Source organism: Dama dama, chromosome 11, assembly GCF_033118175.1.
Source record: "Dama dama isolate Ldn47 chromosome 11, ASM3311817v1, whole genome shotgun sequence".
NCBI classification, from domain to species: Eukaryota; Metazoa; Chordata; class Mammalia; order Artiodactyla; family Cervidae; genus Dama; species Dama dama.
In genome coordinates this window covers 66,710,733-66,733,195 of record NC_083691.1, presented here as the reverse complement: position 1 = coordinate 66,733,195, position 22,463 = coordinate 66,710,733, and the positions used below count along the sequence as shown (strand labels likewise).

Sequence of the window (22,463 nt, the reverse complement as noted above, 5' to 3'; positions counted from 1 at the left end):
TTTGAGCATTACTTTGCTAGCATGTGAGATGAGTGCAGTTGTGTGGTAGTTTGAGCATTCTTTGGCATTGCCTTTCTTTGGTAGTTTGAGACATTAGATTTAGTACAATGATCATTTCCTTTCTCATATCTTGAGTTTTGAGCATGTGCTTTCTTTAAACCCTGCTGGGGGGAAAAAATCACCAGTTGGGGAAAGAAATTAGAATTTATAGTTTCCTTAGTTTATAAACATTTTAAAACAAAGGTTTTAGACTTCTTTGAGAAAAATGAGTAAGTAAATTAGAACATGATTTTTATTTACATGTAGCATTATATTAAAGTGTATTGATTATTTTCAGCTGGGAAGTCTTTAACGAGTAAAGAAGAAATCAAAGGGATTCCCTGGGCCTCCTGGACATGTGTGAAAGGCCCAGAAGTGAGTGGAATTTGGCCAAAATACACTGATGTCACTGACATCAACTCAGTGGATGCAAATTACAACAGTTCAGTGTTGGTGTCTGGAGATGATTTTGGACTGGTTAAATTGTTTAAATTTCCTTGTCTCAAAAAAGGTAAGGCCAAAAGAAATGCTTTATTGAATGAAGATTTAATCTAGGATATATATATATAGTGTAATTAAGGCTTATTTTCTTGATGTCCATTAGTGCAGACTATTCATTTTATCTTTATATGTATATTTGCTCTTTAACACTTTTTAGTAAAGTTTGATATCTTCTGCTTTTGACATTCTGAAATTTATGTGGTTTTGCAAATCTAATTCAACATTTGTTAACAGAGATACTACTCAACATTTTGTGATCCATAAACCTTATGTTTCACATTTTAAACGAGTTATTTTCTATTTTATTTATATCTATGTAAATATAATAATTTAAATTATATGTTACATTAAAATATTGTAATTAAAATTCATTTATGCATTACAGCTAATTATGCTTATACATAGGAAGCAAAGCAACTCCTTATAGACATATTTAAAATAAAAACAGTGATTGTTCTGGTGATAATACACTTTGTGGACTGCTTCTCACAGCACTAATTTTGCACATCAGACTAACATAACTGGTGAAAGTTTTATAGAATTATAGTTGATTTACAGTGTATTAATTTCTACCATACAGAAAAGTGATTCTGTTATATATATACACACATACACATAGATATGTATATCTATATATACATATAGATAAATACACATTCTTTTTAAAATCGTTTCCTGTTATGGTTTATCAATAGAATATTGAATTTGGTTCCCTGTCCAATACAGTAGGACCTTGTTTATCCATTCTGTCTATATATTATAGTTTATATCTGCTAATCCCAAACTCCCAATCTGTTTCTTCCCCAACTCCCCTCCTGTTTGGCAACCACAAGTCTGTTCTTTATGTCTATGAGTCTACTTCTGTTAGGTAGATAAGTTCATTTGTGTCATATTTTAGATTCTGTATTTAAGTGATATCACATGGTATTTTTCTCTTTCTGACTTAACTTCACTTAGTTTGGTCATCTCTAGATCCATCCATGTTGCTGCAAATGGCATTATTTCATTCTTTTTTATGGCTGAGTAGTATTCCATTGTGTATATTACCCATCTTCTGTAACCATTCTGTTGATGGACATTTAGATTGTTTGCATGTCTTGGTTTTTGTGAATAGTGTTACTATGAACATTGGGGTGCCATGTATCTTTTTGAATTGTAGTTTTGTCTGAATATATGTCCAGGAGTGGGATTGCAGGATCATATGGTAGTTCTATTTTTAGTTTTTTGAGGAACCTTCATACTGTTTTCCGTTGTAGTTGCACCAACTTACTTACCGACCAACAATGAAGAAGGGTTTCATCTTCTCCACACACTCTCCAGCACTTGTCTGTAGATTTTTTAGTGATGGCCATTTAGTGTGAAGTGGTACCTCACTGCAGTTTTAATTTGCATTTCTCTAGTAATTAGCAGAATTGAACATCTTTTCATGTGCCTGGTGGCCACCTGTATGTCTTCTTTAGAAAAATGTTTATTTAGATCTTCCACCCTTTTTTGTTGTTTGTTTTGTTGTTGAGTTTTATGACCTGTTTGTATATTTTGGAATTTAAGCCTTTGTTGGTTGCATCATTTGTAAATATTTTCTCCCAGTCTGCTAATTTGTCTTTTCATTTTGTTTATGGTTTTCTTTGTTGTGAAAAATTTGTAAGTTTGGTTAGGTCCCATTTGTTTTTCTTTGCTTTGGAGAGACTGATAACTGGTGACATTTTTGAGAGAGAATTTTGACTCAAAACCCTTTCTGCCCTTGCATCTTGTTCTTTTGTTTTATTGTTGTCACTTCAATTTTTCTGGCACCTCAGGCTTTGTGGAATGTGACTGAATTAATTATGTAATTATCCTGTCCTCTTCTTCCTTCAAAAGTTTAGGCAAATCCTACACACAGGTTTTTCTGAGACTCCCTGCCTGTACCCTGAAAATCTGCTTTGGGGAAAGTAATCAGTAGGGCTATGCTGTTGCCTGAAAACCCTTTTACTTGAATGATTTTTAGATTAAGCGTGGAAAGGGACTGAAAATGTAATCAGAAAGTTTTTTTTCAGCTAATTGACAGTTTTGAAGCAGTGAATTTTGGTACAAAATTGAACATAAAGTGCATAGGAGAAACAACCATCACTTCCACTTGACAAGATGACCATCAGTTTAAAATGCTTAAGGAACAAGATGGAGGAGGAGTAGGTGGACGTGGAATGCATCTCTCTCCCTACAGATACATCAGGAATACACCTTCAGACACAGAAGTGCATGCAGAACACCAGCTGAGAGTGGACAGGAGTACCTGACCAGTGGAAAAGAATATATAGACCCACGCAAAACTTGGTAGGATGAAGGAACTAGGGGGAAAAACAGGAGTGCTAGCAGGACTGGACCTGCACTCGGCAGGTGGGGGAACTGAAGCAGGGGTCTGATCCCCACATCGGAGCAACTGTCTGAGTCAGAGGAGAAGCATTTAAGGCTGAGAGGGGAACAGCTGATCTGTGGCAGCCTAAATGGACTGAGAATCAGACGGTCCTTGCCGCAGCCATATATACCCTAGATGGTGTAGTGGCTAGAAGCTGGAGTTTAGGGATTGTGGAGCAATCCCAGGGCAAGGGCTGCTGTTGACTGTGGAGAGACAGATCGACGGAATGTGAGGAACGAGATTGTGGTGGGAAGTGTCTGTTGAGGAAAACCGGAAGCCATGGAAGCAGGTTGATGCTGCTGAGTCATGAGTAGGGGGTGGAGCCATCACCATAGCCTCTCTCCCTCCATCACCATAGCCTCTCCCCAGCCAGAAACCGTGCGACCCAAGCAGCTGCACCACCTCCACACCCGGCCCTCACAGGGGCAAACCCTAGTCCTCCAGGGCAGCCTCAGGAGCAAACCCTAGTGGATGACCCATATCCAGAAGTGGAAATAAAACCACAATTGTAACCCAGGGGCAGTGTGACTAAGGAAGCAGACCCAAAACCCTCCCACTAGCTCTACAAGCTGCAGATTAAATCCACACGATCAACTAGGCAGACTCTGTGTCTGTGGAATATATAAAAGGTCATTGAGAGCTCCCACAAAAGAAAATGCACTAGTTCTGATAGCTGTGGACATTGGAGGCAAGAACACAGAATAGGAGCAGATTACAATCTGAGCTGCTGTCACAGCAGGTCCAGAGATCAGCACAGTGTAGAGGGCATCCTCGGGAGGTGAAGTGGACTGTGACTCCCAGCGAGGGGAAGGACTCTGACAGCAGTGACTCACGAAAAACATTTATTTTCTTATGTTTTGACTGGTCTGTAGATTCTTTTGGGTTGTTTTTTTTTTTCTTTTTTCCCACTTCTGTTGTAGTTGTTGATTTTATTGGTACTATGAAACCTAACTAAGCTTTTAAGGTTTTTTTTTTTTTTCTTTTTTGTCTCAGTCACATTTTTTATTGTTGTTATAAACCTCTAGCTCTATATTGGGCTTTTGCAGTTCTGGGGAGTTTTTTGGTTGTTTGTTTCTCTTCTCTTTTTTTAATTTTAATCTTTAATTTTTTAAACCAATTATTATTTTTTCTGCATTTATTTCTCTGTTCGCTTTTCATACTGTTCTTTTCCCCTTGCAGTTAATCTTTAATATATATATAAATCTTCTTTACCTATATTTAGTTTTGCATATCTATTCTTTCTTTCTTTCTTTTATTCCTTTCCTTTACTCTCAACACATTTGATAGTTTTATTTTCATTGCTTTATACCCCAATTGTCACCTTGCTTTAGTCTGGTTTTCCAGTTTGTGCTTTAGTTAGTTTTGTTCAGTTCAGTCGCTCAGTTGTGTCAGACTCTTTGCGACTCCGTGAGCCACAGCATGCCAGGCCTCCCTGTCTATCACCAACTCCCAGACTTTACCCAAGCTCATGTCCATTGAGTTGGTGATGCCATCCAACCATGTCATCCTCTGTTGTCCCCTTCTCCTGCCCTCAATCTTTCCCAGCATCAGGGTCTTTTCAATTGAGTCAGCTCTTTGCATCAGGTGGCCAGAGTATTGGAGTTTCAACTTCAACTTCAGTCCTTCCAATGAACACCCAGGACTGATCTCCTTTAGGATGGACTGGTTGGATCTCCTTGCAGTCCAAGGGACTCTCAAGAGTCTTCCCAACACCACAGTTCAAAAGCATCAATTCTTCTGGGCTCAGTTTTCTTTATAGTCCAACTCTCATATCCATACATGACTACTGGAAAAACTATAGCCTTGTCTAGACGGACCTTTGTTGACAAAGTGATGTCTCTGCTTTTTAATATGCTGTCTAGGTTGGTCATAACATTCCTTCCAAGGAGTAAGTGTCTTTAATTTCATGGCTGCAATCACCATCTGCAGTGATTTTGGAGCCCCTAAAAATAAAGTCAGCCACTGTTTCCACTATTTCCCCATCTATTTCCATGAAGTGATGGGCCCAGATACCGTGATCTTAGTTTTCTGAATATTGAGCTTTAAGCGAACTTTTTCACTCTCCTCTTTCACTTTCATCAAGAGGCTCTTTAGTTCTTCTTCACTTTCTGCCGTGAGAGTGGTGTCATCTGCATATCTGAGGTTATTGATATTTCTCCTGGTAATCTTGATTCCAGCTTCTGCTACTTCCAGCCCAGCGTTTCTCATGATGTACTCTGCATATAAGATGAATAAGCAGGGTGACAATATACAGCCTTGATGTACTCCTCTTCCCCTTTGGAACCAGTCTGTTGTTCCATGTCCAGTTCTAACTGTTGCTTCCTGACCTGCATACAGGTTTCTCAAGAGGCAGATCAGGTGCTCTGGTATTCCCATCTCTTTCAGAATTTTCCGGTTTATTGTGATCCAAATAGTCAAAGGCTTTAGCATAGTCAATAAAGCAGAAAATACATGTTTTTCTGGAACTCTCTTGCTTTTTCAATGATCCAGCGAATGCTGGCAATTTGATCTCTGGTTCCTCTGCCTTTTCTAAAACCAGTTTGAACATCTGGAAGTTCATAATTCACTTATTGTTGAAGTATGGCTTGTAGAATTTTGAGCATTACTTTACTAGTGTGTGAGATGAATGCAATTGTGTGGTAGTTTGAGCATTCTTTGGCATTGCCTTTCTTTGGAATTGGAATGAAAACTGACCTTTTCCAGTCCTGTGGTCACTGCTGAGTTTTCCAAATTTGCTAGCATTTTGAGTGCAGCACTTTCACAGCATCATCTTTCAGGATTTGAAATAGCTCAACTGGAATTCCATCACCTCCACTAGCTTTGTTTGTAGTGATGCTTCCTAAGACCCACTTGACTTCACACTCCAGGATGTCTGGCTGTAGGTGAGTGACCACACCATCGTGATTATCTGGGTCATGAAGATCTTTTTTGTACAATTCTTCTGTGTATTCTTGCCACCTCTTGTTAATATCTTCTGCTTCTGTTAGGTCCATCCCATTTCTGTCCTTTATTGAGCCCATCTTTGCATGAAATGTTCCCTTGGTATCTCTAATTTTCTTGAAGAGATCTCTAGTCTTTCCCATTCTATTGTTTTCCTCTATTTCTTTGCATTGATCTCTGAGGAATGCTTTCTTATCTCTCCTGGCTATTCTTTGGAACTCTGCATTCAAATGGGAATATCTTTCCTTTTCTCTTTTACTTTTCATTTTTCTTCTTTTCACAGCTATTTGTAAGGCCTCCTCAGACAGCCATTTTGCTTTTTTTGCATTTCTTTTTCTTGGGAATGGTTTTGATCCCTATCTCCTGTACAATGTCAAGAACCTCTTCCATAGTTCATTAGGCACTCTTTCTATCAGATCTAGTCCCTTAAATCTATTTCTCACTTACAGTGTATAATAATAAGGGTTTTGATTTAGGTCATACCTGAATGGTCTAGTGGTTTTCCCCACTTTCTTCAATTTAAGTCTGAATTTGGCAATAAGGAGTTCATAATATGACCCACAGTCAGCTCTTGGTGGTGTTTTTGCTAACTGTGTAGAGCTTCTCCATCTTTGGCTGCAAAGAATATAATCAATCTGATTTTGGTGATGTCCTGTGTAGAGTATTCTCTTGTGTTGTTGGAAGAGAGTGTTTGCTATGACCGGTGCAGTCTCTTGGCAAAACTCTGTTAGCCTTTGCCCTGCTTCATTCTGTACTCCAAGGCCAAATTTGCCTGTTATTCCAGGTGTTTCTTGACTTCCTACTTTTGCATTCCAGTCCCCTATAATGAAAAGGACATCTTTTTTGAGTGTTAGTTCTAAAAGGTCTTGTAGGTCTTCATAGAACCGTTCAACTTCAGCTTCTTCAGCATTACTGGTCGGGGCATAGACTTGGATTACCATGATATTGAATGGTTTGCCTTGGAAACGAACAGAGATCATTCTGTAATTTTTGAGAGTGAACTGAAATACTGCATTTTGGACTCTTTTGTTGACTGTGATGGCTACTCCATGTCTTCTAAGGGATTCCTGCCCACAGTAGTAGATATAATGGTCATCTGAGTTAAATTCACCCATTCCAGTCCATTTTAGTTTGCTGATTCCTAGAATATTGACGTTTACTCTTGTGATCTCCTGTTTCACCACTTCCAATTTGCCTTTATTCATGGACCTAGCATACCAGGTTCCTATGCAATATTGCTCTTTACAGCATCAGACCTTGCTTCTATCACCAGTCACATCCACAACTGGGTGTTGTTTTTGCTTTGGCTCTATCCCTTCATTCTTTCTGGAGTTATTTCTCCACTGATCTCCACTATCATATTGGACACCTACCGACCTGGGGAGTTTATCTTTCAGTGTCCTATCTTTTCGCCTTTTCATACTGTTCATGGGGTTCTCAAGGCAAGAATACTGAAGAGGTTTGCCATTCCCTCCTCCAGTGGACCGCATTCTGTCAGACCTCTCCACCATGACCCATCCATCTTGGGTGGCCCCACATGGCATGGCTTAGTTTCATTGAGTTAGACAAGGCTGTGGTCCTGTGATCAGATTGGCTAGTTTTCTGTGATTGTGATTTCAGTCTGTCTGCCCTCTGATGCCCTCTCTCATCGCCTGCTGTCTTACTTGGGTTTCTCTTACCTTGGACCAGCAAAGTGCAGCCATTGCTCCTTACCTTGGACGTTGGGTATCTCCTTTCGGTCCCCACTCCTGACCTTGGACGTGGGGTATGTCCTCTTAGCCGCCGCTCCTGACCTTGAGCGTGGGGTACCTCCTCTCAGCCACTCCTGCGCTATGCAGCTGCCACGCCTGCCTAATTTTGTTTTGGTAGATATAATTTGCCAGGTCACTCTATTGTACTTTATTTTTGTTGGACTGTTTTGATTTTGCTTATGGGTGTATATATATATATGTGTGTGTATATTCAGTCACACTTGTTATTGTTGTTGTATACCTCTGCCTCTACGTTGGGCCTTTGCAGTTCTGTGGAGTTTTCCTTTTTTTTTTTTCCCTTTCTATTTCTTCTTCCTTTTTTTCCCTTTATTTTATAATTTTAATTTTTAATTTTATTAAACATATTATATGTTTTCTACATTTATTCCTTTGTTTGCCTTTCCTACTGTTCTTTTCCCCTTGTAGTTAATCTTCAATGCATGTAAATCTTCTCATCTACCTCTGTTTAACTTTGCATATCTTTTCTTTCTTTCCTTTCCTCTCAACATATATGTTAGTTTTGTTTTCATTACTTTATTCCCCACTTGGCACCTTGCTTTAGTTTTATTTTCCAGTTTGTGCTTTAGTTAGTTTTGTTCTTAACTGGTAAATATAAATTTTGATTTCCTTTGTTTGCCAGGTCAATCTACTTACTTTATTTTTGTTGGACTGTTTTGACTTTGCTCATGGGTGTAGATGTATATGTGTATATCTATTATTTTAATTATTATTTGCCTTATTTTGTAACTGCCATTTGTCTGGGGTTCATCTTTGGTTTCTCGTTTTTGGATTTTTGTTTTAATCTCACTTAATGCCATAACAAACCACTTGTGGAATCTTGGTTCCTGACCAGAGGTCAAGCCCTGAACCTTTGGAGTGGAAGCACTGACTCCAAGACCCTGGACTACCAGAGAACTAACTCTTAGGAGTATCAAATAGTGAGAACTCACACAAAGGAAACCACTTGAATACAAGACCCTGCGTCACCCAACCACCAGTAGCACCCTGTGCAGGACCCTCATCTAAACAACAAACAAAACAAAAATACAAACCCAATCAGCAGACAGGATTACCACCTCACTCAGCCTTGCCCATCAGAAGAAAAACAAACAGACAAACAAAAACTCAGCACAAATCTCACCCTGTGAGAAGCTTAGACAAACCACTGGACCAACCTTAGAGGGCAGCAACCAAAAGGAAGAAAGAATTCAACCTTGAACCCTGGGAAAGTGAAAGTGAAGTCACTCAGTCATGTCCAACTCTTTGCAACCCCATGGACTGTAGCCTACCAAGTTCCTCCGTCCATGGGATTTTCCATGGCAAGAATACTGGAGTGGGTTGTCATTTCCTTCTCCAGGAGATCTTCCTGACCCAGGGATTGAACCCAGGTCTCCCACATCATAGGCAGACACTTTACTGTCTGAGCCACCAGGGAAGTCCCAAAGCCTGGGAAAAGGAGACCTCAAACCCAATAAGTTAAAAAAAAAAAATAATGAAAAGGCAGAGAAATACTACAGAAATGAACAAACTAGAAACACAGAAGTCCAAATAAATGAAGAGGGAATAGGCAAACTACCTGAAAAAGAATTCAGAATGATGATAGTAAAGATGATCAAAAACATTGAAAGCAAAATGGAGAAAATGCAAGAATCAATTAACAAAGTCCTAGAAGAATTAAAAAATAAATATGCAGAGACAAATCAATTACTGGAATTAAAAATATTCTAGGAGGAATCAGTAGCAGAATATCTGAAGCAGAAGAATGAATCAGTGAGCTGGAAGACAAAATGGTGGAAACAATTTCTGAAGAGCAGAGTAAAGTAAAAAGAATTTAAAAAACTGAGGATAGTCTCAGAGACCTCTGGGACAGTATCAAATGCACCAACATCCAAACTATAGGGGTCCTAGAAGAAGAAGAGAAGAAGAAAAGGTATGAGAAAATTTTTGAAGAGGTTATAGTTGAAAATTTCCCCAACATGGAAAAGGGAAATAGTCAATCAAGTTCAAGAGGCACAAAGAGTCCCATACAGGATAAACCCAAGGAGAAACATGCCAAGACACATACTAATCAAACTAACAAAGACTAAACACAAAGAAAGAATATTAAAAGCAACAAGGGAGAAGCAACAAGTAACTTGCAAGGGAAACCCCACATGCTGAACAGCTGATCTTTCAGCAGAAACTCTGCAGGCCAGAAGGGAATGGCAGGATGTATTTAAAGTACTGAAAGGGAAAAATCTATAACCAAGATTACTGTACCTGGCAAGGATCTCTTTCAAAATTGATGGAGAAATAAAAAGCTTTTCTGATAAGCAAAGTTAAGAGAATTCAGTACCACCAAATCAGCTTTACAATAAATATTAGACAGACTTATATAGTCAAGAAATACAAGAGAAGAAAAAATATCTACAAAATCAATCCCAAACAATTAAGAAAATGGCAATAGGAACATATATATCAATAATTACTTTAAATGTAAATGGATTAAATGCTCCACCCAAAAGACACAGACTGGCTGAATGGATACAAAAACAAGACCCACATATATGCTGTGTACAAGAAACCCACTTCAGACCTCAAGACACATATAGACTGAAAGTGAGAGGATGGAAAAATATATTCCATGCAAATGGGAAGCCAAAGAAAGCTGGAGTAGCAATCCTCATATCAGACAAAATAGACCTTAAAATAAAGAATATTACAAGAGATAAGGAAGGACACTACATAATGATCAAGGGATCCATCCAAGAGGAAGACAACAATTGTAAATATCTATGCATCCAACATAGGAGCACCTCAATACATAAGGCAAACACTAACAGACATAAAAGGAGAAATTGACAGTAATACAATAATAGTAGGAGACTTTAACACCGCATTCACACCAATGGACAGATCATCAAAACAGAAAATTAATAAGGAAACACAAGTCTTAAATGATACATTAGATGAGATGGATCTCCTTGATGTCTTCAGGACATTCCATCCAAATGCAGAAGAATACACCGTCTTCTCAAGTGCACATGGAACATTCTCCAGGATAGACCATATCTTGGGTCACAAATCAAACCTCTGTAAATTTAAGAAAATTGAAATCGTATCAAGCATCTTCTCTGACCACAATACTATGAGGCTAAATATCAATTACAAGAAAAAAAACTGTAAGAAACAAAAACACATGGAGATTAAACAACATATTTCTAGATAACCAACAGGTTCCTGAAGAAATCAAAAGGGAAATCAAAAAAGTTCTAGAAACAAATGACAATGAAAACACAGCAACTCATAACCTATGGGATGCAGCAAAAGCAGTCCTAAGAGAGAAGTTTATAGCAATAAAATCCTACCTCAAGAAACAAGAAAAACACCAAATAGACAACCTAAATTTACATCTAAAGTAATTGGAAAAAGAAGAACAACAACAACAACAAAAAAAAGCCCAGAATTAGTAGAAGGAAAGGAATCATAAAGATCTGAGCAGAAATAAATGAAAAACAAATGAAAGAAACAATAGTAAAGATTAATAAAACTAAAAGCTGCAAAGAAGCTCTTAAGAAGAGGTTCTTTGAGAAGATAAACAAAATTGACAAACCTTTAGCCAGACTCATCAAGAAAAAAAGAGAGAAGAATCAAACCAACAAAATAAGAAATGAAAAAGGAGAGGTTACAACAGACAATGCAGAAATACAAAGGATTATAAGAGACTATTATGAACAACTATATGTCAATAAAATGGATAACCTGGAAGAAATGGACAGATTTTTAGAAAAGTTCTATTTTCCAAGACTGAACCAGGAAGAAATAGAAATTATGAACAACCCAATTACAAGCACTGAAACTGAAGCTGGGATCAAAAATCTCCCAAAAAGCAAACGCCCAGGACCAGATGGCTTCACAGGAGAATTCTATCAAACATTTAGAGAAGAGCTAATGCCTAGCCTTCTAAAACTCCTTCAAAAATTGCAGAGAAAGGAACACTTCCAAACTCATTCTACAAGGCCACCATCACCCTGATACCAAAACCAGACGAAGATAACACAAAAAAACAAAACTACAGGCCAATATAACTGATGAACATAGATGCAAAATTTCTCAACAAAATTCAGCAACACATCAAAAAGCTCACACAACATGATCAAGTTGGGTTTATCCCAGGAATGCAAGGATTCTTCAATATACACAAATCAATCAGTGTGATACACCATATTAACAAATTGAAAGATAAAAACCATATGATCATCTCAATAGATGCAGAAAAAGCCTTTGACAAAATTCAGCACCAATTTATAATTAAAACTCTTCAAAAAATGGGCATAGAAGGAACCTACATCAACACAGTAGGGGCCATATATGATAAGCCTACAGCAAACATTCTCAGTGGTTAGAAACTGAAAGCATCCCCCCTAAGATCAGGAACAAGACAAGAGTGTCCAATTTCACCACTATTATTCAACATAGTTCTGGAAGTCCTAGCAATCAGAGAAGAAAAAGAAATAAAGGGAATCCAAATCAGAAAAGAAGTAAAGCTCTCACTGTTTGCAGATGACATGATACTGTACATAGAAAACCCTAAAGATAGTATCAGAAAATTACTAAAGCTGCTAATCAATGAATTTAGAAAAGTTGCAGGATACAAAATCAATACACAGAAATCACTTGCATTTCTGTATACTAACAATGAAAAATCAGAAAGAGAAATTAAGGAATCCCATTCACCATTGCACAAAAAGAATTAAATATCTAGGAATAAACTTACCTAAGGAGACAAAAGAACTGTACAGAGAAAATTACAAGAGACTAATAAAAGAAATCAAAGATGACATAAACAGATGGAGAGATAGTCCATGTTCCTGTGTAGGAAGTATCAATATTATGAAAATGACCATACTACCAAATGCAATCTACAGATTCAGTGCAATCCCTATCAAATTACCAATGGCATTTTTCACAGAACTAGAACAAAAAAATTTCACAATTTATTTGGAAACACAAAAGACCCTGAATAGCCAAAGCAGTCTTGAGAAAGAAGAATGGAGCTAGAGGAATCAACCTTCCTGACTTCAGGTTATACTACAAAGCTACAGTCATCAAGACAGTATGGTACTGGTGCAAAAACAGAAATACAGACCAATGGAACAAGATAAAAAGCCCAGAAATAAACCGATTTATCTGTGGGTACCTTATTTTGACAAAGTAGGCAAGAATATACAATGGGGTAAAGACAGCCTCTTCACTAAATGGTGCTAGGAAAACTGGACAGCTGCATGTAAAAGAATGAAATTAGAACACTTCCTAACACCATACACAAAGATAAACTCAAAATGGATTAAAGACCTAAATGTAAGACCAGAAACTATAAAACTCTTAGAGGAAAACATAGGCAGAACACTCAATGACATAAATCAAGGCAAGATCCTCTATGACCCACCTCCTAGAGTAACGAAAATAAAAACAAAAGTAAACAAGTGGGACCTGATTAAACTTAAAAACTTTTGCACAGCAAAGGAAACTGTAAGCAAGGTGAAAAGACAACCCTTGGAATGGGAGGAAATAATAGGAAATGAAACAACTGACAAAGGATTAATTTCCAAAATATACAAGCAGCTCATACGACTCAATACCAGAAAAACAAACAACCCCATCAAAAAGTGGGAAAAAGACCTAAACATAAGTTTCTCCAAAGAGGACATAAAGATGGCTAACAAACACATGAAAAGATGCTCAACATCGCTCATTATTAGAGGAATGCAAATCAAAACCACAATGAGATATCACCTCACACCAGTCAGAATGGCCCATCATCAAAAAGTCTACAAACAATAAATGCTAGAGATGGTGTGGAGAAAAGGGAATGTTCTTGCACTGTCGGTGGGAAGGTAAATTGATACAGCCACTATGGAAGACAGTATGGAGGTTGCTTAAAAACCTAGGAATAAAACCACCATATGACCCAGCATTCCTATTCCTAGGCGTATACCCTGAGCAAACCAGGGTTGAAAAAGACACATGTATCCCATTGTTCATCACAGCACTATTTACAATAGCTAGAACATGGAAGCAACCTAGATGTCCATTGACAGATGAATGGATAAAGAAGTTCTGGTACATATGCACAATGGAATATTACTCAGCCATAAAAGAATAGATGTGAGTGAGTTCTGATGAGGTTGATGAACCTAGAACCTATTACACAGAGTGAAGTGAGTCAGAAAGAGAAAGGTAAATATTGTATCCTAATGCACATACATGGAATCTAGAAAAATGGTTCTGAAGAATTTATTCACAGGGCAGCAGTGGAGAAACAGACATAGAGAATAGACTTATGGACATGGGGAGAGGGGAGGAGAGGGTGAGATGTATGGAGAGAGTAACATGGAAACTTACATTACCATATGTAAAATAGATAGCCAACAGGAGTTTGCTCTATGGCTCAAACAGGGGCTCTGTATCAACCTAGAGGGGTGGGAGTAGGGGGGAGATGGGAGGGAGGTTGAAAAGAGAGTGGATGTATGTATACCTATGGCTGATTCATGTTGAGATTTGACAGAAAACAACAAAGTTCTGTGAAGCAATTATTCTTCAATTAAAAAAATTTTTTTTTAAGAAATAAGTGAAGAAAGTAGAATTTAGGTCTGTTTGACACAAAAAATTTTTAAAAATGAAATGTTCAAGGCACAGCATTACCTCAACATGTCTAATTCAAACTGTTCTCTCTCACCCTAACGGGTCTTTTTGAGTAAGAGGGCATGTCTTGTTAGATTGAGTAATATACTTGCAGAAGTTAAGTAACCAGAAGGTATCTGGGAAATTAGCATTCAGAAGAAACATCCTGAGGGTCAGAAACAGTACTATTGGCCTCAAGTATCAGGACTTGACAATTCAGTGAGAGTTGTTATTTTTTATGTATCACTGAGCCTTGTAGGGTGGATTGGCTTTAGCAAATAGCAATGGAAATGTAGACCTTGGGTTTGCTTATTAGGAAGGGGAAGGGTGAGGCGGGAGGTATGGTGAGTAGTACTATTTGTCAAAATGAGATACTCTTACATATAAAACAACCCTGAGGATGAAGGGGACCAGAAGACATCTGAATGAACAAGGAGAGGTTGACAGCCAGAGTGACAGTACGTGAGAGTAATAAAACCCACCTCCACAATCTGCAGAAGTATCCATGTCCTCATGGCAAATTGACTTGTTCCGCTTTTCCTGATACAGAGTTTATACATCTTGCAATTTTGCCTCAAGTCATTTAGGCTTCTCATGGACTTTTTGTGCCAAAACTTCCAACTGAGTAGTTTATGACAGTGTTGCTGCTGAGGATGGTAATAGTTGGTATAACTTGTCTTCCTTTAACCAAGGTACCAGTGACAAGTATTCCCCCAACGTTTGAACCTGTGAACAGGCAAATAAGAGCAGGGGCTGATGACTGTGAGAGAGTATGGAGACTGAGCCAACATTATAGTTTTCCATTGTGATTAAAATAAAACTCACAATCAAGTTAATTGATACAATTATATGTGCACAGTATTCTCTGCATAATAACTAGACATATGTGTTCTACAGCTAATGAAAATGACTACAATTTGTATTATTGTTGGCTTCCCTGATAACTCAGTTGGTAAAGAATCCACCTGCAATGCAGGAGACCCCGGTTCTATTCCTGGGTCTCCACTGGAGAAGGGATAGGCTACCCACTCCAGTATTCTTGGGCTTCCCTGGTGGCTCAGCTGATAAAGAATCCGCTTGCAATGCAGGACACCTGGGTTCAATCCCTGGGTTGGAAAGATCTGGAGAAGGGAAAGCTACTCACTCCAGTATTCTGGCCTGAATTCCATGGACTGTATAGTCCATGCGGTTGCAAAGAGTGGGACACGACTGAGTGACTTTCACTTTCACACTTTCACTGTATTATTGTTACATAGCAGAACCAATTTGTTTTCCTCATTTTGACAGTTATTAAATCTTAATATAATTAGGGTCATTACTGATAATTTTCCCTGATGTCATTTAGACCAGCAGTCCCCAACCTTTTTGGCACCAGGGACTGGTTTTGTGGAAGACCATTTTTCCAAGGACTGTAGTAGTGGGGAGGTAGTTTCAGTTTTGCCTGCCGCTTACCTCCTGCTGTGCAGCCTGCTTCCTAACAGGCTGTGGATTGGTACGAGCCCAGCGGCCTGGGGTTGGGGACCCCTGACGTAGACTACATCCTGTTTGACCATCAACCCCCAGACACTGACTTGAGATAAAATCCAAAGCCTTGCTTATTGTCATTTGTCATATCTTAACACCCTTGGCATCTGCCCCTGCCAGGGGAGGCTCCAGGCTGAGGATCTCCATGTTTCATTTGCTACCCTTCCGTTAATCCTTCAGACACACAGCACAGATACACACACACACCACAGTCCTTGAATGACTGCCTCCTATGCCAGATCTCCTGGATACTGTAAGACTTAAGTTGCAGAAACCATAGACCTTGGAAGGAAAAGTGCTGACCTCCAGTAGAGCTTAGATGAGCTTGATGCAAGAACAGAAAGATCAGCGTGACTAGAGCTTGACCAACGATGGGAGAGTTGTGCAATGCGAGGCTGGAAGGGCAGTGGGGCCAGGCATGAGGGGCCTTAAAGCAATCGTTAGAAATGTGGATTTTATTCTAAGTGCAATGGAAAACTATTGAGATTTTAAGTGGAAGAGTGGCATGACCAATTTACATTTTTAAAATACCACTTTAATATTGTGTGGAGTGGAATAGTGAAAAGGAGGCTTCAAGTAGAGATTATCACAAGAGCCTGAGTGATAGAGGATGTAACTTCGACAAAGGTGTCAGGAACGGATGTGAAGAGAGGTGGTTGAGACTAGAAAACAATGTAAAGGTAGACCTGAAGATCACACTCGTGGGTTGGGTGTGGGGATAGAAGGAAAGAGAGGGATTGAGGATGACTCCTAACTTTTAGGTTTGACCAATGGGCTGAATGCTAGTGCCATCTACAGAGACGGGAAAATGAGAGAGTAAAAGGGTGTGTGTGTGTGTGCGTGCACGTGTTATGGTGGTAACAGGGTAGGAAGGGAAGGGTAAGCTCCTAGTTTGTCCATAAGTTTGAAGCAACTATTAGACATCCAAGTGGGCATTGCACATAGGCCATCAACACTGGGGAGAGTTCAGTCAGGGCTGGAGCTGAATGTTTGGCAGTCAAGGGATTATCAACCATATTTAAAACTAAGGAGAAAGAATCAGTAGAGAGGAGATGAGAGTTGAGGGCTGAGTCTTCCTTAAGGTCAGTGTCTTAAGGAAAAGCCACTCAGTGTCTTAAGGAAACCCTTGGAAGAGATGGATGTGACCTTCATGTATTCAATAAATATTTAAGTGCTATTCTAGAGGCGGGAGATAGGTCACTGCATAAAACCAGCAGAAATCCCTGGAGCTCTTGTCCTACTGAGGAGACAGTCAATCAACAAAACAATAAAAACACATCTGTTGGTGAGAAGCACTATGATGAAAAATAAGGTACACAATGGGAGTAGTGCTCATGTGGGGCAATAGGGTATTGCTGTTTTAAGCAGGCGTGGTAAAAGCAGGGCTCACTGATACAGGTTCGTATGACTAGAAACCTGAAAGAGGTGAGGGAGCCAGCCATTCAGAGGTGCAGGGGAAGAGCATTCCAGACAGAACAGACATGCAAAAGATAGAGGCAGAAGAGGGCCTGGCTTGCAAAGAGGCTAGTGAGACTAGAGCAGAGAAAGTGAGGGAGAAAGAGGACAGGAAGGAAGATCAGAGAGACAAGGCCTAAATATTGATGACACTGGTGCTTTCCATGGTGGCTCAGTGGTAAAGAACCTGGCTGCCAGTACAGGAGACATGGGTTCGATACTTGGGTCAGGAAGATCCCCTGGAGTAGGAAATGGCAACCCACTGCAGTATTCTTGCCTGAGAAATTCCATGGACAGAGGAGCCCCGCAGGCTACAGTCCATGGGGTCACAAAAGAGTCGGGCACAATTTAGCAACTAAACAGCAAATTTGATGACACTAATGTTTGAAGGTTCTAGTTCCAGCCTACCAAGGGTGTATGAGCTAGCTATGGCTGTATCAAATTCTCCCCCTCCCAAATTTACCAGCTTAAATCAATAATCATTTATTATCTCGTAGTTTTGGGGAGTTAGGGATTCAGGAGCAGCTTAGCTGGATGATTCTAGTTCCAGGTCTCTCATGAGGCTACAGTCATCTAAAGACTAGACTAAAGCCAAAGATCCTCTTCCAACGTGTTCCCTCATCGGGCTCTTGGCAGAAGGCCTCAGCTCCTTGCCATGTGAGCCTCTCCCTGAGCTGCTTGGGTGTCCTCGTCACACAGTATCTAGAGATCCAGGAAAGAGCAAGGATGCATCCGCAGTGCCTGTTATAACCTCCTCTTGGATGTCACGCACCTTTACTTTTGACAGTCTATTTGTTTTGATTTGTATCAAATAATTTGTGGACATATTTTTCCAGCTTTATTCAGATAAAATTAACAAATAACATTGTATATGTTTAAAGTGTGCAACATGGTGATTTCATTTATGTAACTGTTGTGAAATGATCACTACTTTAAGGTTAGTTAACATATCTATGACCTCAGTTATTTTGTGTTGTGTGTGCACACGCATGCGTGCTGAGAACATTTAAGGTCTACTCTCTTAGCCACTGTCAAATATATGAGGCAGCATTATTAAATACCCTCACCATGCTGTATGTTAGTTCCCCAGAAGTTATTCATCTTATACTGAAAGTGTATCTTTGGCCAACATCTCACCATCTCCTCAACCCCCAATCTCCTCATAACCACAAATCGACCCATGTTTTTCTATAGTTTCATGTTTTTAGAATTGTGGGTATTTTTAAAACAACCCCAAAGAGATGGGTTAAATCCTGTCTGAGGAGGGTATAAAGGTCAGGGCAGCAAAGGATAGCCCAGCAAAGTCTACAGAGATGTGGAAAGGTTTACTTTATAATTATTGAATTATAATTATATATATATATATATATATAATTCAGCATCTCCAGCTGATCAGAGTTGGAATCTGTTTGACTTTATTAACAGTCTAATCTCTTTAAACTGATTTAGGAAACTCCTTGTAATGGGCAGTTGCTTTTGAGACTCAAGTCCTTCCTTTCCCCTTCTGTGGCAGCATCCCCCTTGCCTTTTTCGGAGGCCCTGATATAATAAAACCTCACCTGCTCAGAGCATGCTCTCAGGAAAATAACATGTAGCAGCCATTTTTGCCTTCCTATAAATTTAAATCATTATCTCCCCAGTGTGTATTTAAATTTTAAGCATGTGATAGTTAAACAGATGGCTTTTCCCCCATTAAAGAGATGCCACTTAGAGGGACTGTAATAGCTAGAAGTATTTCTGAAGAAGGGATGGGGTGCTTGTGGGCCCTGGAAATATCCCACAGTCTTTGGGGTTCTAGGCCTCCACATAAGATGGACCTTGCTTACTTCCATGAGTGCCTTTATACTGCTGTGTATGGACCACACACTGGAGACTTTGCTTCAGTTATTCAGTGCCAAATATAAGTTCGCAAAGCTTTTCTATTGCATTTACTCCCCAGGGATGGTGTTCACTGAGTAAAAGTAATCAATTTAAGAGAAAAAAGTTTCGTTCTCCCAACTCTACATCATATGACCCCAAACAATAACTTAACATTTCCCCCTTCAGAATTATTTTCTGTTTCCCAGTTGTAAAGGATTGCCGGTTATATCTCATACTTAAATAAGAATGTGTAAGATATTTATTCTTTAGCTTTTATTTGCAGAATCAGTGACACAGTAGGTGTTATTTGGAACAGGTTCAGATGTGTCTTTAGAAACAGCTCAGATTTTAAGATCTAGTTTTAGCTTAATTCATACTGGAATGATTGACATATCTTTTGAAACATTCACTTATTTATTATATATAAGGCTGAAGATTATGTTTTCTAGTGTATTTAAAGCTTTTGTCCTCAACATGAATAGGAATGTAATTTTTTTTTTTTTGGAATGTAATTTTTTAACCAACGAGTTCTTTTTTTTTTTCATAACTAATCTTCTCAATAATATCTTTCAGGAGCCAAATTTAGAAAGTATGTGGGCCATTCTGCACATGTCACAAACGTCCGCTGGTCACATGACTTTCAGTGGGTATTAAGCACAGGAGGGGCTGACCACTCGGTTTTCCAGTGGAGATTTATTCCAGAAGGTGTCAGCAATGGCCTGCTGGAAACCGCACCCCAGGGTAAAATCAGTAATAATTTTCCAACATCTGTTTGTTTTTCAATAAAAATTTCACATAATGGCCTGACATCTCTTCTGAAGGTAAAGAGTTAAAGCCATTTTGAAAAATTCATTCCTACCATAAATTTAAAAATTAAAAAAAAAACAGAAAAACGTTTTGAGATATGAGTTAATCGAATATGGGTCAATTGGATAATTTCCTTCAAAGATTTTTGCTTATACTAAATGAAAGCTGAAGGTCTAAAGTTTACATGAAGAATTAACTTTTGAAAACAAGATCAGCACATACATTTCAGCCTCCTTAGGACACTTCTGATGAATGGTGGGGCTGCTGGGTCAGGTGACCAAGTAACATTTGGAATAGGAGTTGCCTTCCTAATAGGGATCAAAGAATGATCCACAGTCAGGATCAGCTGTGTTCCAGGTCAATGGATTTGTTGGTCCTTTAATTTATTGTACTGTCAGTAGTAATGACCATGTACTATGTGAGGAAATGGTTTTTATTGGGAGGGGTTCTGCAGCAGTTTTGACCATGACAGTTACCAGCACTTGGTGGTCATGTTAACAGGCTAAAGAGGATTTTTACTGAATAAGTGGTTGAATTTCCTTCTGACCCAGCTTCCTCCATGGTAAAACCTTCCCGTCTCCCCTTTTCTCTCTTTCAAAGCAAGATTTAAAACCCAAAGATCCATTATCTAATACAAGTATGGAAATGGTGGGGGGAGTTACGCTAATCTGTTAATACTCCTAAAAAGAGGGTGAGAGGTATGCCGCTGAACTTAACCAAAAGATGAAAGGAAAAAGATGTTTTAAGAATCTACAGCAAATGAAAATTATGGGGTATGGTGTAGTTATTTTTACTGAACTCAGTAGGATAGAAGAAAGAAAATATTTTTAAATAAACTTTTTAGCCATTAAGAGTCTCAGAATTTCTGCTTGTTTCTTGTGGGGGTGTTTCTGCAGACGGTGGCACTGATTCCTACAGTGAAGAATCTGATTCAGATTTATCTGATGTGCCGGAGTTGGACTCTGATATTGAACAAGAAACTCAAATCAATTATGATCGTCAGGTCAGTAAACAGGAAGCCTTATGACAGATACTTTATAACCCCCAAATCTCGATATCATTCAAATCAGACACTGCACTAAAATTGGTTAGTCCTTCGGCAAAAGAAAATTAAAAATAGAATTAGTAAAATTGCCTACTTTTTGTCTTTAAATGCAGATTTGAAATAAGGTTTTTACTGATCATGTCAGTAAAAAAATTTTAAGGATAAGGTAGTAGCAAATTTTAAAGCAGAACCCATGACAATTTGGGTTTCCTGCTTTCCTAGCAGCTAAAAATTTTAAATATCTGTTGCAGAAAAATATGCAAGTAAGTTACATGATTTTTCATTTTTCTCAGCAGATCATTAAAGCATGTGTTTTCTTTATAGAACAGGAGACTCTGGAGGCATGGTAGTTTGCAAATGAGCTATTGTCCTGATGCCTCTCTTAGCTTGTGGAGACCATTATCCGTTTAATTAAAGTAAAAGCCCAAATACAATGCGTATTATCTGTCCAGTCAGAAATCATCTTTAGTAAAAAAATTGGACAATTACAACTAATCGGGTACTATTTTTTAAAAAATAGGTATTCAGTTTTAGCACTAAACTGTGTATTAAAATGGACACTCCTTCACTGGAATCTGGACACGTATCACCTTCTTAATGGTAATAACTCTAGGGGGTTCTGTTTTCTTCCTTGTCATTTAACGGAGCTATGTGAAGCAGATTCCATAAATGAACATGGAGCTAATGAGATTTCAAGTTTCAGACATGGCAACTGTCAGTCTTGCCCACGGAAACTTACCATAGGCCTGTGGCAGCTGCCATGTATCACGTATCTCTGTGGGGCCACATCCTGTGCTATACGTACACCAAATCCAACCCCACAGTAACCCCTGAAAGGTTAAGTACTGTGCCCGCATCCTTATTGCCTGTAGTATTAGAATAAGAAAGTGGATCTGATCCTCTCTCTAGAGTGCACATCCTATGTGCTACTTAGCTTTGCCTCTAAATAAGCTCTGAATGTATGACTTTTCAGATGATGACTTTATTCCCAGCCCATAATTGTCACTCACTGCTTTCAATTTTGAAAAATTAGATTAGCACAAAAGTAGTCCAGCTGATGGGTTGGCTCAACTTCAAGACTAAATCAGTTTGACTGTGTGTTGGTACAATATATTATGCTATAGATTAAGATTTGAAAGGAAATTATTAATATGTAAATATGAAAATATTAAACAATATTATACCCTAATATCAAGGTGAAATGGAATGAACAATGAAAGGGGAAAACAAAATGAACATACAATTTAAGGAAAAAAGAAAGAGAAAAGCAATTTTTTTAGTTGAGATGTTTTTATTTAATAAAATGGTGCTTGTAAAAGAATGAAAATGAATGACTTGATTGAAATTCATGCCTAAGATTTGTATATTCTCCCTGACATCTTATTTTCTAAAGTTTTCACCTGTGTTATTTGATTCATGTTGTCTGAATTTGATTCCTGAGTTATTCCTGAGCTGGAAGTCTGTTCTACAGATGGGACTTTGAGGC

The 22,463-nt window shown here is 38.6% G+C and overlaps 1 protein-coding gene across 1 annotated transcript in view; it reads left to right on the top strand.

Moving 5' to 3' along the window:
• The window catches only part of EML6 (EMAP like 6), a 274,839-nt gene that overhangs the window by 154,440 nt on the left and 97,936 nt on the right, over positions 1-22,463 (top strand). The window contains exons 10-12 of the mRNA XM_061155430.1: positions 338-550; positions 19,699-19,866; positions 20,829-20,935. Coding sequence (XP_061011413.1) covers positions 338-550; positions 19,699-19,866; positions 20,829-20,935 — 488 coding nt within the window. The remainder of the gene's footprint in view (positions 1-337; positions 551-19,698; positions 19,867-20,828; positions 20,936-22,463) is intronic.